This window comes from Elgaria multicarinata, chromosome 8 (assembly GCF_023053635.1).
Source record: "Elgaria multicarinata webbii isolate HBS135686 ecotype San Diego chromosome 8, rElgMul1.1.pri, whole genome shotgun sequence".
In the NCBI taxonomy this organism is placed as follows: Eukaryota; Metazoa; Chordata; class Lepidosauria; order Squamata; family Anguidae; genus Elgaria; species Elgaria multicarinata.
This window is the reverse complement of record NC_086178.1, coordinates 92,538,487-92,556,387: the sequence shown is the minus strand read 5'-3', so window position 1 is coordinate 92,556,387 and position 17,901 is coordinate 92,538,487. Positions and strand designations below refer to the sequence as shown.

Genomic DNA, 17,901 nt, shown 5'->3' with positions numbered 1-17,901 from the left:
GTGCCTGAAAATGGATTGGTAGCCAATGGTGCATTTTTAACATGAGAATCAAATTCTCCTTATAACTTGCCTTGATCAAACATCTGGCTGTAGCATTCTGAAACCGCTGAAGCTTCTAAACACTCTTCAAAGGTAGTCCCACATTGACCATGTTACAGTACTCTGAACAAAATGTAATTAAGATGTGTGTCATCATGGCCAGATCCAACATTTCAAAGAATGGGTGCAATTCGCACACTATCCTTAGCTATGCAAAAGTGGTCCTGCCCACTGCCAATTCCTGGAAATCCAGGTTAAGGACTGAATCCAGGACTACACCCAATATGAAGCCGTCTTCAAGGGGGAACAAAATCTATTCCAAGACAGATAGAAATCCCTATTTCCTGATCTGCCTTTCTGCAGAGTAGGCTCACTTCTGTCTTGCCTGGATTAAGCTTCAAGTTGTTTGCCCATTCATACAGTCCATTACTGATGTCAGACATTAATTGAACAACTTCCCTGGATTTAGACAGAGAGGAGAGGTTGTTGGACTTGGACTTAAGAAAACTAAATGAACTTTCTCCAGGTGGCCTTGAATAAGTCACCATCTATTTGCTTCACATGTTACAAGGAGAGTTCTAATGAAGAGAATGAGATTCAACATCTTCCAAACCTGGTGCTTTGTAGCTACAAGCTTTTCTTCACGAAGCTGTTAATCACCGTATCTACTTTCAGCTTCATCACAGAATTGAGATCTGAACTCTACACAAAGAGCTTTTCCTTTCCTGCTTTTCTACCACCTAACCTCTAGGTGGTACTGCGCTATAGCAGAATATTGCAATTACACAAGTTGGAAAATACATTTCCTTTCATTTTCAGTAATAATACCCCATTTTCCCCACTCTAAAAATGCCTGGAAAAATGCTCTTAAAAATAGAAGCAAAACTGGAGGATCATGACATCTAAAGAACCCATAAACAACTGTGAGTAAGGAATTACAAGTGCACAATACGTTCTTTGCGTAAAAATGTTGTAGGAGTAGAAAATAGCTCAATGTTTAGTAATGTGCTGCACATCAGTTATGCTGGTGTAAATCCTGTTTAAATGGGGAACATCACTTCCTCATCCTAACTTTTCATCTGCTCCACCCAATCATGCCCATTTTGTGTGTCAATATTACTGGTTACTGTGTTGGCAGGGAGGGAAAAAGGAGAAGAAATTACATTCAGGATCCTTGTTTCTGTAACTACATCTGAATGTCACTGAAATGGAGGTGTAATAGAGGGTGACTTACAGCACTCATGTAACATTTCTGATCATCACATTGTCCCAGGATAGCCTGACACTAGGGACCAAGTTGAACATCTGAAACCAGTCTGAACAAGCAATATATACATCTGACAGCACATTTATGTCATGTATGTGTGAGAATCTGGTTTACTCCATCTCCAAATTCTAACAGGCAATACAAACTGGAAACTATGAGTATAGAGCCAGTATAATGGATTGGCTGATCACTAACATTATAGTAAGCATGTTTCAGATATGTATGTGGTAGCCCAGGGGATATTAATGTTAGCTATGGATGAATTATAGATTGAATTGAATTGAATTGCTCACCTTGCCCAATAATTTTCAAAATTAAGATTCCGGTATCACGAGTAGATGAAGCTAGGCAAATCTTCACTTCTCAGTTTTTCATGGGAACTTTGTCCCACAATAAGCGCATCCAATATTTCCCAAGGGCATTGCCAACCATAAATTGTAGTGTCACATAGTATCCACCTACCGAGAGGGCTGGGTTGCCTTCATCCTCCACGGTGACCACCAGCTGGTAGAACTGTTGCCTCTCACGGTCCGGAGGGGAAGGGCGAGTGGCGATTTCCCCGGTTACTCTGTCCATCCGGAAGGTCAGTTCCTCATTCCCATGAGTGATGTAGTAGGAGAGGACACTGTTGAGGCCACTATCCCTGTCAGTTGCTCGCACCTGAGCCACTGCAGTACCTCCACCCACATTCTGTGAGTAGATGGGGTGGGGTGGGAGAGTTTGGAAAGAAATGAAAATTGGGTTGGCATTTTAATTTAGAAATATTATGAGATATTATCTTTGAATGTTGTCTGTTATATTTTTAAATTTTGTATTTCAATTTTTAATGTTTAATGTTTTAATCTTTTGTAAACCACCCAGAAACCTTCGACTATGGGGTGGTATAGAAATGTAATAAACAGAAATAAAATAGAATAGATGAGAAAGCATACTCCTCTCCAAAACGTAACTGTGCAGTTTACATTAGATTTGGATTGAGGATTAGGCAACGACTACTAAAATACATTATATTGTAAGAGCCAGGCTAAATCAGCCATGAATATGGCAGGAAGCTCTTCTTCGGGCTGAGTGTGGGAACCACAAGCATTTCAAGCCGATTAACTGACTATTTCACCAAAGCAGGAGTCCCTTCAAACTATTTGAGAAATTATACACCGGACATATGCAAAAATGAAACTGGAAGTAGATAGACGGGGAACTTCTCTACATTAAGCAAAAAAACCCACATCCCTACTGGGGCTTTCTGCTTTCAGTTTCTTTACAGGATTACATCGGCTCCTTTACAAGGCGGACATGTGGTTTGAATCGAGGAAAAGCCCTTCTTTGGCAAGTTGTATATGTTCTCTGTGTTTCAATTTACAGCAGCTAGATGGTGCTGTCATTATTACGCTATGCCGGCATTTCGCTTAGCCGATAGATCAGAATAATCGCCAATCTTTTTGAAAGCAGGATAAAGGGGGGGAAGAGCAAGCAACTTCCTGGAGGTTGATGATGTAGTGCAAAGGACCCACTAACTTCTGTGGGTGACCTTTTATTACTTAATTTATGTGCACTGTTTGTTACTTAATTTATGTGGCTGGCTAAAAGTACACCCACAGTACCAGGACTCTGCTGCCTGAAATGCCTTTCACCCAGAAACAAGTTTTCAAAGAAGATTCTCAAACAAGTGTCTATATACATTACAGAAGCTGGTGCACCCAGAACTAAGGCTGTATTGAGATTACAAACAGATCTTCCTTGTGTGCAAACAATTCTCATCAAAGGGAGGAGAGACAGTTCCATGAGCCTGTGTGCAAAAAGCTAGCAACCAGAGAAGCTTACCTCATTAATGCTAACGTTGTATCCATATGGGTTTGCAATGACTGGTGGGTTATCATTAACATCCAATATATTAACTCTTAAGGTATGCTCTTTTCTGCGAGGCGGAACACCTCTGTCAGCTGCTTGAATCTGGAATGTAGGAAAAGGGTTATATCCAGCTGGAAAGATCATATAGTAGCTTTAGTTAAGCTTCTTTAGATAAGACAACTACAGAGCCTACTCTGCCCCACCCCTCTATAGTCTGTTGCTAGAAAGGTATGCACTGACCCTAAGAGTTAATGCTGTCTCTGGTTTGGTGCTTTGGAAAATAGCCCAATTTGACCTGAACTAATCGAGAGGCACCCCACTCAATCCAGGTACAGATCCTGAACCAAGATTCAAAAATCTGAAGCTTCATGCCTCCCACCAACTACCATGGATTAAAAAACAACAACAAGCTACAACTTTTTTTCTCTTGCTCAGAATTGAATGGTATTTACAGACAGAGCTCCGTAGTGGCTCCTTAGGCGGGCGGGGGGGGTGGGGAATTATTTCTGCCAAATAGCAGAAAAATAGGTGTAATGGTTATGTGCTAGGTGCTTTTATATTATTATTTGTTTAAGGGAAGTGCCAATAGTTTAACTTTTTTGGCAAAATTGGATAAAAATTGTATGGACGGTTGCCTCTTCTGAAGGTAATCAAATCTGCCGATTTCAGAATGATAGCTGCAGTGGGGCAGGGCAGGGCGTTGTACAAGATCAGCCTTGACATTTTGAGGGTCTTCAATAAAGGAGATGCTTAGCCTCCCTATGTTTCTTGTGGGTCACTGCTCTGAAAATGGTAGCCTAGAGGTGTGTCTACGTAAGAAACTTGAAAAGTTTCAGAAGGATAAGTGCAGTGGCTCATGTGGAAGGGAAGTCCTCAAATTTGGTGCAGGGGAGTGATTTGCTTCCCCATCCCTCCCTCTGCATTGTTTCAGGCAATTGGTATGAAAATTGTACACATCATAGCAGTGTCTCCATGCAAGAAACCTGCATGGTTTCAGGAGGATAGAAAGTTATAATGCTTGAAATCCAGTTTAAACTAGGGTTGAATGAACCACCTTGCACCCACTCCACGTGCCATGCGCCAGACCCCTGCCATTTACCCATTCCTGTTTGGCATACTGGGTGAGCTGCCAGACAGTCCACAGGTGCCCGGCGAGTGGCAGATGCCATTCCCCCACCCCATGAGCTGCCATTTTGCATAAGTCTGCCTATTTACATAAATCATCATCTGCATAAAATGACAGCCATAAATTTATGCAAGACTGCGGGCATAATTTTACTGAAGGTGTCCAAGCATGGGGATCCATGGACTGGCATCCAGGGGGCCAAGCCAGCAAGGAATTGCCAAGCTTGATCCCCAACTGGGCTCCTGCAATTTCCCTAGTTTAAGAATTTTTCGTAGTGAAGAATGGTGGCATTGGAAGAATGGCCACCTCACAGTCCCATGCTTTCCCTCTCTCATCTCATCCATACTTGATGCAGAGTGAATAACTGAGAGAAATGGAAGATAGTGAGAATATTGATTGGAACTCAATAGAACTCAAATCCCTCCCACAAAGCACAGAAATTGAAGCCTCTGGGAAAGTGTGCCCTCAGATTAGAAGGTGGACCTATCAGTCACTCAACTGCACTCCCCACCTTATCCCACTCATCAGTGCTTTGGAGAAACAAAACAAAACAAAACCACACCATTTGGAGAGGAGACAGAATGTCTGTACCTCTGAGCACGAATCAGAAATAAACCCTTGTTCTGGCTGGATTTCAGTTCTGGTGACTTTGGAGGGAAGCTTGCTTTGCCTCAGGAAGCACCAGAACTGGTCTAAAGTGTCCCAATTCTGCTTAGGCTTCAGGCTTCATCTGAATACGATGCACATCCCTAGATGCCACAGCACTTACATTTTCTCCCTACACCTCCACTTTTGTCTCTTTAGCTGTGAAATTGGAAAGGTTCTAGCTAGTTTGGTCACATGGTAACATGCAGGTGGCAAATTCAGTGGAATGACAGAATCATTAGACAACAACATGGATAACCACATTTTATATAAACTGTTTGAGCAGATCTACCAAATGGGTAATAGAACTTGGATGGTGGGCATCTCCCAATTACCTTTAAGGTGTAGTGTTCTATCAGTTCCCGATCCAATGGTCTGGCCACAAACACTTCTCCGTAGGTGTTGTTGGTTGTACGGATTTCAAAGGTCCTGCCTAGGTTTCCTGATACTAGAGAAAAAGCAACCTGTACCCAAAAGAAAGAAAAAAGGCGGTGGGAAGTACAATGATGGATGGAAGGGTTAAGGGAAGTGTTCCATTGTATAGAGGGAGAACAAAATTATATTGTGTCCTTTGTGCTAAAACTCATACACACATTTCTGAGATTACCTGGAATCAGATACTAGAAAACTGAACCTACAAATATAATGTTTAAAAAACGTCTAACCTCATTCAAGTTACACATCAGACTCTGTGTATTGTTGTGAGTAAGGGATGAGGATACAAACAGTCAAGATGTCTCATAATATCCCATGTCACATTAAGAGTATTTAGTACAGCCACCATAAATTATGGGCAGCTGACGGTCAAATTCTGTCCCAATCTATACATTTAATTGAAAGTGCACAATTCTGTTATTTTATGTATAGAAATGCAGGTTTTGTAATTTCACAGTGTGCATGTGCATGCATGCACATAAGACTAGAAAAATAAAGGCGGGATTATAGAAATGTGTGTTAGTAGGAAATACATGTCAACAGATAAGTTTAAGAGAGCAAGGAGTAGGGCTAATAGGTGTGCTAAGTGAGGAATTTCTTTGTACCTAAGTATTTTAGACCATGGCTATATTAAATTCCCATACAGAGCCTCCATATTTTTAGTACAGCCTACAGCTCCATTTTCAGCTTCTTAATGCAACAACGAAGTCCAGAAACTTACTTTTAAATACACACCTACCCATCCCAAATTTCACTGAGAATTCTCTCCTGCAGCAGCTTACCAGATGCTTTTGCCTTTAAAGGCCCTGATGTTTGTGAACAAAATGTATGGTGAAAATAATGTAAATGAATAACAAGCGGCCTCGTGAATACCTCCCTAGACTGATGCATACAGTAAGTTGGTGCACCACAATAGATTCACTATAAATTCAAAATTAAGCATATGAAAGCCGCTTTTATCCTGCTAAGAATGAAACTGGGAAGTTCATAGCAGCTAAGTAGTTCAAGTAGCAAATCAAAGGAAAGAAGAAGATATATATAAAAACACCCCATCTTGAATGCAGAGTGCTTCCTGTTCAATATTGACAGAATTTCCTTTTGGTAAATTGTGGTGGCAAGAAAACCACATCTGTTTTGGTTTTTTTTTTCAGGTCCATTCTCCCATCTGTCAGCTGTTAAGAGCTTCTTGGCACCAAAGTAACTTGTTTTAGAAGTTACTTTTCCTTATGATATTTTACAGCCACCTGCTAAGCCACTGCTCCATGTTATGTTCAGATGGTAGCCCTCTCGCCTTGCAGGGAAGCCGTTCTGCTGAAGATTAGAGCCTTAGAATCAAATTCGAATGCTGCAAAGAACTGAGGGGAAGAAGAGCAAGTGGTATAATGTGAGGTAGGTGGGACTCATAGATCTGATTGGCGATGCACTTTGTGAGTTCCAAAAGTCTTCATCGCTGCCTTTTGCCAGCAATCAAGACAAGTGGGCACAACAGAAACAAGACGGCTTGCCCGTGATGATCCCTGCAGTTCCATTTGGCCTTAGCAGAATTCTCTGGATTTGATGTACATATTAAGTCTTTCTTCAAGCACTGCAACATATTTACACTCAAATTGCGAACCATGCAATCTTTTGGAGCATCTCCTAATCTCAATGATAATCTTAAAAGAGGTCATCTCAAATCATGTTTCTTTAAGTGAAAATCTCAGAGTTGTGGTTAACATAGACGTAAAAATCACAGATCACATTCAGAATTCTTCCTTGTAGATAAGACCTAAAACCATGTACCATAAAAGAAAGTCTGAGAAGTTAAGCTCTGTGGGCAAAACTCAGCCCTTTGTTCCTTGGCCACTTGAAACTTCCCCACAATCTATTTATTATATATCAACCCTAATGTGTTTCTCACCTATTAGTGTAGACCTTGTAACCTAGAAGTGACACTTTTAAAGGTAAAAGCAAGGCTGGCTAACGAAGCAGGCAACTCCAGGAGAGAATCATGCCACAGGATCCTGAATAGTGCTGAATTTGCAGCTTTTAAAGCTTCTACTAAGTACAGGGCCAGATCTACATCTCGTGTCATATCAGCACGATTCCGTCATGGTGACTCTATAACCCTCTTGTGTGTTTATGCCTTGTTGCACATGCAATGACATCTGTTGTGTTATTTGGAAAATCCAGAATAAAAAGTGGGAAATATAACGCTAGAAAAGAGATATATGGAGTGTGTAATGTGCCCCAACAGTTATCAGTGCACTTCAATACCGATAAAAAGTACTACTCTGGATCTAGTCCAGGAGACCTCATGTCTGTCTTTGAATAAGAGCAGTGTCAGAGGAAACCAGAAGATGAGCGTCATCACATGGGGAAAATCACATTTCCTTATCATCACTTCTCTGCCCCCGCGTTTGTCCCTCATTACTTCCTCTTCTACCGAGAGGGGAAAGAGGAAGTAAACAAAGACCACGTGGCCCATTCAGGGGCTGTTTCAATCGCGCTGCTTTTCCTACACACAGCAGGAAATGGTGGCACATTCTGTTGTTTTTTAAAAGTTGGATTAAAAGGGGTCTATTTTGTGACAGAAAAAAGAGCAGAAAGAGTGGGAGGCACGCAGGAGGTGGACGTCATCGTCTGAAGGATGCGCGCACATCCGTAAGTGGACAGTAGCAAGTGGGCGATAAAACACTCATCTGATCAACCTAGATGCCTCCCCTCTCACTCCCACCAATTATGAATAGCATTTTTCACTTAAAAGTGAAGGGAATTAACTTGGTGACATATGTGTATCTGCATACACATACACGCACGCACGCACGCGCACACACACACACACCTTGAAATCAGCGCTTATACTTGTGCTTGTACATCATATATGCTTGTGTGGGCCAATTTAAAATATGCATTACAAATTCAGAAGCTAGACTGCAGATTTTTTAATCCCACTTTTCCCCTTTAAAATGTTTGTTTACTGTGGCATGGATAATCTAGCTGTTTGGAGCTGGTTGTTGTGGAAACCAGTAGATCCCTCCTGCCAGCACTCTGTTCTTTGATGTCTTGACTATGCAAGACAACAGATAATCTGAGGTTTAGTACAAGAGAGCAGGGCATTCTCCATCAGTCCATGAAGCTTCCTTCATTGCTGCTTCTGTGACCACAAGTAGTGTGCACACCTACTTGGAAAGAATCACGAGTTCAATCCAAACAGGAAGTATGCAGTAAGAATGAAACCAATGTGTCATAACAATTAGAGGAAGAAAACAAAGTATAGCATTTGCTTATTGCGAGCACACCATGCAACTTTTCACTCTTAATCTTCAGACTTTTATGCAGAAACTAGGCATTCTTTATTGCCCGTCCCGTGCACAAAGCACTTAACGATCTAAAGTGGAATAAGAAAAAAGAGACTGACCATCCCATCCCAATACCCTGTGGGACTTCATGGGGATTACACATTTTGAAGCTACACAATCATGGCTACCTGCCCATTGTTTCCTGCATCAGGGTCCCTGGCCAAAACCAGAGCAATTCGACGTCCGACAGAACTGTCCTCTGCTACACTCACAGATGAGTCAGAAGTAATGTCAAATTGTGGGCTGTTGTCATTCTCATCCAGTATGGTGATAGTGACCTGTCCAATAGAGAATGCAGATGTGAATAAGAAATTTCACACAGAGTGGGGAGGGGTCATGGGTGCTGGATAACAAGAACAACTTGGCATGCTTCCAGACACTAGGGGGGCAATGTGACCTGTTCATCCCCCTTGTCCTGTAACTTGATTGGTTCTTTTTTACGGCTCCCTCCCCTTCCTCTTCCTCCTTCTCTTCTTCCCTCTGCAACAAGCGCAATGCAGCCTCTCCATAGAGGAAGCAAGCAACTGTATCTCAGGCCTTCACTCATTTACACTCATAAACCCAGCTTTAGTAGGTGCTATGTTAGATAGACTTCTCTGACGATGACTAATGAAGTAAGTTTATTTGCTCTTCTTTTAAACTGGCTCTAACCTGCATTTATTGCCTCTAGTACTAGGTGCTGTCTTGCCACTCTTTCTCTGAATAAAGCAATTCTGCTGTAAATCACACCAGACTTTCCAACAAGGGGGATGATGAATAGTTAGACTAGCTTTGTGCACAATAAGAAGAAAACAGAGTTAACTGTAAGATTTATCAATGTAACCTAGATTAGAAATTTAAGCAGGTTTAATGAATAGCGATTTTACCCCTGAAGAATCTGTGGAAGCTATAATTCTAAGGTTGTCCCCAAGACTGGCAGAAATACCAACAAATGCTGCAATTCCCAGGATTTCTAGGGATTAAATCATGGCAGTTAACCTTGACATGAAACTGGCATCAGCACAGGTGTAGCCTCCTTGCCTTCACCATAAATTTATTTTGGTTAAAGCACACAACTCAAAGCACAATGTTTATCTCAAAGTAGAGGCCTTAGACTGAAGGTCTAGGTACCTCAAATACTTCTCTATTGTGGCCTGAACTCAGAATTTATTCAGAAGTAAATAGAAGTTGGGACTGCAATACCTGATGGAACGTCTCTCCCGACATGAACCTACCCGTACACTGCGCTCAACATCTAAGGCCCTCCTCCGAGTGCCTACTCTGAGGGAAGCTTGGAGGATAGCAACAAGGAAGAGGGCCTTTTCAGTGATGGCCCCCCGACTGTGGAATGATCTCCCTGATGAGGCTCGCCTGGCACCAACACTGTTATCTTTTAGGCGCCAGGTCAAGACTTTTCTCTTCTCCCAGGCATTTAATAGCATTTAACAATGCTAAGTTTGTTTTTTAATGGACCGCAGAACTGTTGTTTTTTAAATTGATACTCTTGTTTTTATACTGCTGTTCTTATGTTTCTGATGGTTTTTAAATTTTGTATACTTTTTAATGTTTACTGTTTTAACTTTTGTGAACTGCCCAGAGAGCTTCGGCTATGGGGCAGTATATAAATGTAATAAATAAATAAATAAAATAAACAAGTTTCAGTTCAACAAGGCTTACTTCAAGTATGCACATATATTGCAATTTGACTATAGGGCGTTCTTCTAACACTCACACCTATATAGACCTCAGCTGAGTCATGAAATCACCCTGAGAGTATTTTCAAGTTGTGTTTTCTGCCATTAGTTAAAGGAAATGCTTTCATGTCTAAAAATAACTGTATATGCACACACTATACACAAAGGGTGGGGGTGGGGGGGAGAAAGAAACGAAGGTGCTTTTATTTACGAGTTTTTATTTACCTGCCTAAAGGTTCCAGGTGCAGGACGGCAGAAAGGCTGAGCCCCCCTTTTACCTTTTCCTTTGACGTCAGGTGATTTTTATTCTTGCAACAAAAACAAAACAACAACCCCCCCCCCCACTAAAATCCCCGTCCAAAGAGGAGACATGCTTCTCTGCATCAGGAATAAGCAGCTGCAGCTGCTGAAATGAGTGGCTACTTGAACAGCCAAACCTGGCCCTAACATACCTCAATTCCTCCCATTGTTGACTCTCACAATATCCAACTTTTTCTAGAGCCAGGAATTCTTAGACACTAGAATTCCTTAGGATTCCTTTACATATTCCAATGCTGCATCTGAAATCAGGTTTTGAGGGCTGAGCCCTTCTTCAGATTAAACTCAGGACACTGGAGATGACAGAGCTAAGGCTGTAAAGCTACAGTGCTTCTTTTCTTAAAATAAAATAAAAAACTCAGTTTACTATTAAAGCTGCAGGAACCCTGCCCTCTTTAGCTAGGGTCACTAGATACAAAAGAAGGCAGGGTTCCTACAGCCTTAGCTGTTGTGATGAAGAGGGAATTCCAGCAGGTGCTGTATGCATTCAAATGACACCTGCTGAAATTCCCTTTTCTATGCAATTGTTAAAGATACAGGAGCCCTGTCTTCCTTTTCATAGGGTCACCCTAGGTAGAAACCAAAAGCTCTGTGAGAAACAATACTTTCCCCCACTCAGTCTGAAGCCTAGGGAAAAGGGAGAGTCATAAGAAAGTTTGTGCGGCATGTCCGTCCCCCATCCCCAGAATAAAATGGCCACACTTTCTAGGATGCTTCCCAGAAATCTTTGAGACAGTGGGCCATTTGTTTAGTTCATGTTCCTGGAACTGTGAACTGTTTGACAAGGCAGCCGCAGGACAACCATCTACAGTATCTTAGAATAGTTGCATTTGTATTTGAAAGCAACTCTGGTTCTCTGCATACCTAAGGATCAGCTCATGTTCTATTCTGTCTCAAAGTGCTAAGTAATTCTAACACTTGCAATATCCTGGGGGGGATCTACACTACTGCTTTAAAGCGCTTTATAACAGTTTTGACAACTGTTGGGGCCCAGGACACACTCCATATACAGGTTTCAAAATGTTTTCAAAGCGCTTTAAAGCGCTTTAAAAGCAGTAGTGTAGATCCCCCCATGTCCAGTAAATGGCATCCATCACCTTACACAATTGTGAAAATGAATGGCAGCAGCTACTTGTGTGATAACCATCAGGAAATATCAAAAGCAGCAACAAACACAGAAAAGATTATCACAATGGGAAAATAAACTCTCTTACCTTCTGTTGGAGGGAAGCACAAAATAGAACGCAGAAGAAGAAAATAAATAGAAATTAGATTTTTATCCTTTTAAACAATGTAGTTTGCATTTAGTGTTTTGGGGGTAAGTCAGCTGAGGGTCAGAGACAAAGGTACAATGTAGAAAGGACACAGTAAATGGTATTGAGAGTCCTTTGTTGTTGATTTACCAATACCCCTCAGTCATCTAAGACACATGGCCTCCTCAACTATTTTATTGTTATGTCTTGTCCAACCCCAGGTTTAACACTCAGCACTATCTGCAAATATTGGTATATTCCCACCAGGTACAAGCCTCAATTTCCACCTCATCCATCCAATCCCCGGTAGCTGCTATTTCCTCTGGGAAGGAAGCTGCATTTAATGTCACATGGAGTTTGGCCCTCAGACATGCGGTTAAGAAAAAGTTGGCTAGCTCTGCTAGATGCTGGTGATGTAATGTGGATAATGTGTCACAGAAGCAGATGATGTGGGCATGCGCTTGGAGCTTTCCTTTTGGTCAGAAGTTACTGCCTTCATAAATTTCGTTCCTGAAAAATCTGTGACAATTGCGGATGATTGTGTGCTTTTAAATTATATTCCTGTGACGGATTAACAGATGTTAATCCTGTGGGGATTAACAGATGGACAGATAAAGTAGGTTCTGAGGGCCATAACAATTGCAAAAGAACTTATACTCCAAGCCTGGAAGGATAAACACCAACCACCTATTATTCAGTGGACTTAACTTCTTACTACTCTTGCTGCATTTGAACATATATCTTACAGTCATCAGTTTTGTCTAAATGGTTATTTAGAGATATGGTCTGCATATATTTGAAACAGTAGCGAAACGTTTTTTGTTTTATTTATTTTAAATCAATGGTGTTGTGATTTGATATATTTTTATATATATCAACATTGCGATTTGATATATTTTTATTCTTGTTGTTCTCATGTTCTTGCTATTGGTGTTACTGTTAGTAGTACCTCCCTTGTTCTGTTTTGTTATCATTGCTAATATTACTACTACTACTACTACTAATAATAATAATTTTAAGAAACGAACTTTCCCCAGTCTAAACACTGTATCACATGAAGTATACAAATTACCCACAACCTTGCTTGTAATGAGAAGAGTAGGTTGGTTTCTTATGCTGATGAGACAAACATGGTGGGAATATGGGTGTCAGAGAGGAATGTTTGTCTGTTCTGGTAATTATTTGCATCTACTTAGAAAAACTAATTTCATATATGGAAGTAACTAATTTTGGAGGATAAGACTTGTGTTTAGTTATAAGGCTGTATGGATTTTGCTTAATCTGTTAACATAAGAACATAAGAAAGGCCATGGTGGATCAGACCAAGGGCTCATTGAGTCCAGCAGTCTGTTCACACAGTGGCCGACCAGCTGTCGACCAGGAACCCACAAGCAGAGCACGAGTGCAACAGCACCCTCCTGCCCATGTTCCCCAGCAACTAGTGTACATAGGCTTATTGCCTGTATACCATGCATTTCACGGATAGTCAAGTGCCTTTCACTCCGTTCTCCACGCATTGACAGAATTAGAATTTTTGTATGACAATGTCATTTGCAAATGCACCCTTGTATAAGTGGGCATTTGTGCAAAAATTAAAACAAACAAACAAAACCACAAACAGTCTGAATCTGACTTGGAAAAAGCTGGTCTTCTACAGAATCTGCGAATTGGATTTACAGAAATCCGATCTCATTTGACTCTGTTGCAGATTTCTTTGACATCCCTATTTTGTAATTTTATAAGATGTTTTGTTGAGGAAACAATAGAACAGAACAGAACAATAAAATAGGAAGATGAACGGGACAAGGAAATTCAATCACCATTTTTGCATATTGGTCCATTTTGATGGGTTGGGGAACCTAAATCTGGGCCTATGGGGGCAGCCATCTTTTTTTTACCCAAGAACAGCCCTAGGAATGATGCTGCATCATCATGTAGCATCTTTGCCTGGACATTATATGCCTTCCAGGAACTTGGTGGAGAGAACCTCACTGCTGCTATTTGGCAGGTTTCTTCTTAAGCACAAAAAGAAAAAAGAAAAGAAAACTCAGCCAGCTTGTACACATATACTTAACTAAAACAAGACTGAAGGCACACTCAGTTTTTTTACTAATTTGCCCACCCCCTGAAAGGAGCCAAATCTGCCCCTTCTGGAGGATGAATGGTCCTCCAAAAGTGGGGTGGGAATTTTTGGCCCAGCACTAGAAAAACACACAGCTAGCCTTGAAGAGAATAAGCAATTCAACACTAGGCAAGCACACAAGATGACAGCAAAAATAGCTCACCACAGTTGAGTCAAGCTTTGGACCGCCATCGTCTGCCACAACAGTTAGGGTGTAGAAATCTCCCTTCTCTCGATCTACTTGTCCTTTGACTGTGATCACACCCTGTTAAGTAAGAAAATAAGTGCATGAAGGCTATGGCTTCCCAAAAAGATCAAAGGTAGTCCACCAGTAAACTACTTACAGTGATTCCATTTATTTTGAACAAAGACAGAGCTTGGGCATTAGTGTTGGGGTCAAACTTGTATGTGATCTGGTTGAGGTTGTCAATGGAGCGGGCCTGGACTCGCAACACTTCAGATCCCAAGGGGATGTTCTCTGTGATCACTGCTTCGTAAGTGACGTTGGAGAACTGGACAGCCTCATCCAGTTCATTCAGGAGGCTGACGTAGACACTGCAGAAGCCTTGATTTTGTGGGGGTGCTTGATCGGTGGCTGAGACATTCATCAGGTAGCTGGTTTTTGTCTCATAGTCCAGATAGTCAATTGTAGTAACGAGTCCGGTGCTCTCGTCAATTTCAAACTTCCCCTCAGAACCTGAGATGATTTTGTAATTCACCAGACCTCCATTTCCTAGGGTGATAAAAACAAGTTTAGAAGGCGTGTGGCACAGGTGTCAGCCAGGATCCAATTGCGTAGCAATCTGGGATGAGAGTTTGAAAACCCAAACACACATTTACGTTTTACAAAACAACTTTTAAGGTAAGTAACTTCCGTTGACTATACAGTGCCCATCAACTTCAGAAAGCCCATTCTCTTCTCCAAACAATATACTGCCACTTTAGTTTTCTATATTGGTTGAGTCCTGCTCAGTGCCATGATGAACAGATGTTGTGATACTCCTGCCATGGCTCTGCATGGCGACCTGTCTTTCCCCCTGCTCCTCAATGCAGTTCTGCCCTGTGCTGCTGAGGTTTCTTTTACGTTACCCAACGGAAGTACCCTGGAAACAAAGCAAAGTGTCCTTGCCCTTGTGCCCCACTCAACTGGATTACTCACAGACTGAAGAGCCTGGAATAGAGGGGTTTACACCTCCATTCTGCTCTCATGCTACCAGGGTTCCATAGCTGCATGAAAGCAGCGTGCATTTATAGTCCTCAGGTAACGTTTTTAGGAGATTTTGCTGCTTTTGGGAGGCTTCAGTTTTAATTTTACATACCTCTATATGCCTCAGCCTTCCCCCCCGCCCCCAGTATGTGTGAACATTCCTTTTGTATGTGGGGTGGCCCTGTTTCACCACAAAGTTGTTGATGCTCGGCCCTTGAGTTAACTATTAGAAGAAGTAATTCTACTCTTCATAGTGGCCACCAAAAAATAAAGTCAGGCCAGGGAAGCAAGAAATCACAGAGAACAAATCATGGAGAGTCACAATGGCTTGAAAAATGTAACTGTTCCCTGCTGTACCTGTATCTCGATCTGTTGCCCGGACAACTGCAACAGATGTCCCAATTCCGGCGGTCTCTCGCAAACCCAGGCGGTTATATTGCCTTTGGGTAAATACTGGCACTTCATCATTGACATCTTCCACGTAGACTATTACCTGGCAAATGTTAAAACACAAATATATATTGCCTGGAATCTGTTCTGAGAAGGGAAGAAGCCACACATGATGAAGAAGAAGAGCCCAGGTGTGAATAGCACTGCAACGAATTCTGGAACTGGAATGGACCAAAAGATCAACTCCATACTAAAAGGCACAATCACCCTCTCATGCCTCTCCAGTACAAATAAACGCAATTCATGCCACGGCCAGAGCAAGTATATTGATGAATGGTACCCACAGTGGAAAATATCTACTTAAGATTCAAGCAGGTAATCAACAAACAATAAAATAATATTGAAAACCTCAAAACCTAGGCTCCTCCCCTAAATAACAACTGAGATGAGAAAATTCCTTTGCCACCCAAAATTAGTTAGCCTGTCAGCATGTTTAACAATGAAAGGTAAATGTTACAGGCTGTCAATCCTTGCCACCCAGTACCCTGATTCTAGTTGTGTCAATTGTTGTTCATAGGAAAGAAAAAACAATCCAATATCATATGAAAAGGCGGGGAAACTAGATCTCAGAGCAGTACAAATTAAGCAAGCTAAATAATGGAATATGTGTCTTTTAGTCAACTCTACCTAACCAGCCTATTCTCATTGACTGGGTTCACACAACATAATAACTTACCATGGGTTATTGTGTTGTCTGATCGCAGTTGTTTTCCACAGGGTGGGTTAAATTGTTGTCTGGATGCAGTGAGTTTTCTTCAGTGTGGCTTGTTAATCATACAGTGTGGTTTATTTTTCTCAAACCAGCCATCTCACAGCCATTTTCTCAAAAACCCCACACTGCATGGTTAACAAGCAACCCTGCTGAGAACGTGCTGCATTCAGACAACGGGATAACCCACCCATGGTTCAAAACCCATATAATAATAACTATTTTGTGAACGCAGCCATTGTGAGTGTTTGTCTATGATACGGGCATAACTCATTTATTAAGAAGAATATAAAGTCATGAAAATTGGATTAGAATAATCCTGGATGTGCACAACGTAACTGAAACCATGCTGCATATCAACTGTGTATGTGTTTGTGCTGGGATCGGATTGGGTGACCCTTTTCAATATGACTGGGGTGTAAATCTTCTTTCAAGCCGAATTCCATCTTGGACAAGCTTTTGGTGGCCGCATTCCAGTGGTGGACAGGGCAGAAGGCAAAACGGGGTGGTGGACAAAATTGCCAACCCCACCCCCAGCATATTTTAGCTTAAATCTCTTACTGCCAGTAACTAAGCCTTAGGAAAGGCATTTCAACCTTTTTGGATGGGGGAAAACATCACAAACCCAGGAAACCACCCAATGATCCATGGTTGGGGGAAAGGAGGTAAGACTAGGGGAAGGGGCCATGGCCCTCTGGGAAACTCCAGAGGGTTGGATTGGGACCCCAGGAGGGTCCAATTAGTATTGTAGTTCCCCCCAATTCCTCAAGTCAGCCCCTGTATTATCTTGAAGAGGCATTACCCACCCTAACAGAGCTTCTCATTGGTCCTTGCTCACTATTGTAGGCTTCCACCTCAAGAACATGGGAGGAATTGCGTTCTCTGTCCAAGGGCCGTAAGCCCCGCATGACCAGTCCACTGCTGGGGTTGATCCGGAAGTTGTTGAAATTGTTTCCTGTTGATGACAAATAAAGACTGTAGAACAGTACATGTCTCACCTTGGAAGATTTAATGGCCCTTGCAGTTTTGCCCTACAGTACTAGAGGTTACACTACCTTGGAAAGGACTGTGTGAACCTTTTCAATGGAAGCAAAAACGTTAGTGTACTGTAATACACCCAGGCATGGTTTAGCTGCTTTGGGTTATAAAAAGAGGTGGAGTAAACTAGGGCCACAGCTAGACCTAAGGTTTCTCCTGGGATCATCCAGGGTTCGCCCCTGCCTGAGCACTGGATCCCCGGTGTGTCACCTAGATGAACAGGTTTGACCCCTGGATGATCCAGGGATAAACCTTAGGTCTAGCTATGGCCAAAAACAAACAGAAGGATTTTTAATTGTTTTATAACTAAGCCAATTTCATAAAAATGCTACAGACCTACATAGGGACACTTACACTAAATTAAAGGATTAAGCACTGTTCCCATTGTTTAAAAAACCCTGCCCAAAGAGGCTTTGGGGTTTTGCTTTGT

General features: G+C 41.8%; 3 protein-coding genes across 3 annotated transcripts in view; 1 reads left to right on the top strand and 2 right to left on the bottom strand.

Moving 5' to 3' along the window:
• The window catches only part of LOC134403181 (cadherin-23-like), a 68,759-nt gene extending 51,475 nt beyond the window's left edge, over positions 1 to 17,284 (bottom strand). The window contains exons 1-8 of the mRNA XM_063133288.1: positions 17,240 to 17,284; positions 15,632 to 15,767; positions 14,412 to 14,800; positions 14,231 to 14,332; positions 8,830 to 8,979; positions 5,261 to 5,389; positions 3,128 to 3,256; positions 1,769 to 1,996 (exon numbers count right to left, since the gene is read on the bottom strand). Coding sequence (XP_062989358.1) covers positions 1,769 to 1,996; positions 3,128 to 3,256; positions 5,261 to 5,389; positions 8,830 to 8,979; positions 14,231 to 14,332; positions 14,412 to 14,800; positions 15,632 to 15,767; positions 17,240 to 17,257 — 1,281 coding nt within the window. The 5' untranslated portion in view covers positions 17,258 to 17,284. The remainder of the gene's footprint in view (positions 1 to 1,768; positions 1,997 to 3,127; positions 3,257 to 5,260; positions 5,390 to 8,829; positions 8,980 to 14,230; positions 14,333 to 14,411; positions 14,801 to 15,631; positions 15,768 to 17,239) is intronic.
• Positions 1 to 17,901, top strand: part of LOC134403006 (prosaposin-like) — a 298,719-nt gene that overhangs the window by 141,380 nt on the left and 139,438 nt on the right. The gene's annotated exons all lie outside the window — the stretch shown is intronic.
• Positions 17,306 to 17,901, bottom strand: part of LOC134403180 (cadherin-23-like) — a gene marked incomplete at its 3' end in the record, with an annotated part of 380,609 nt that continues 380,013 nt past the window's right edge. Inside the window, exon 30 of the mRNA XM_063133286.1 lies at positions 17,306 to 17,388. Within this exon, the coding sequence (XP_062989356.1) occupies positions 17,306 to 17,388 (83 nt within the window). The remainder of the gene's footprint in view (positions 17,389 to 17,901) is intronic.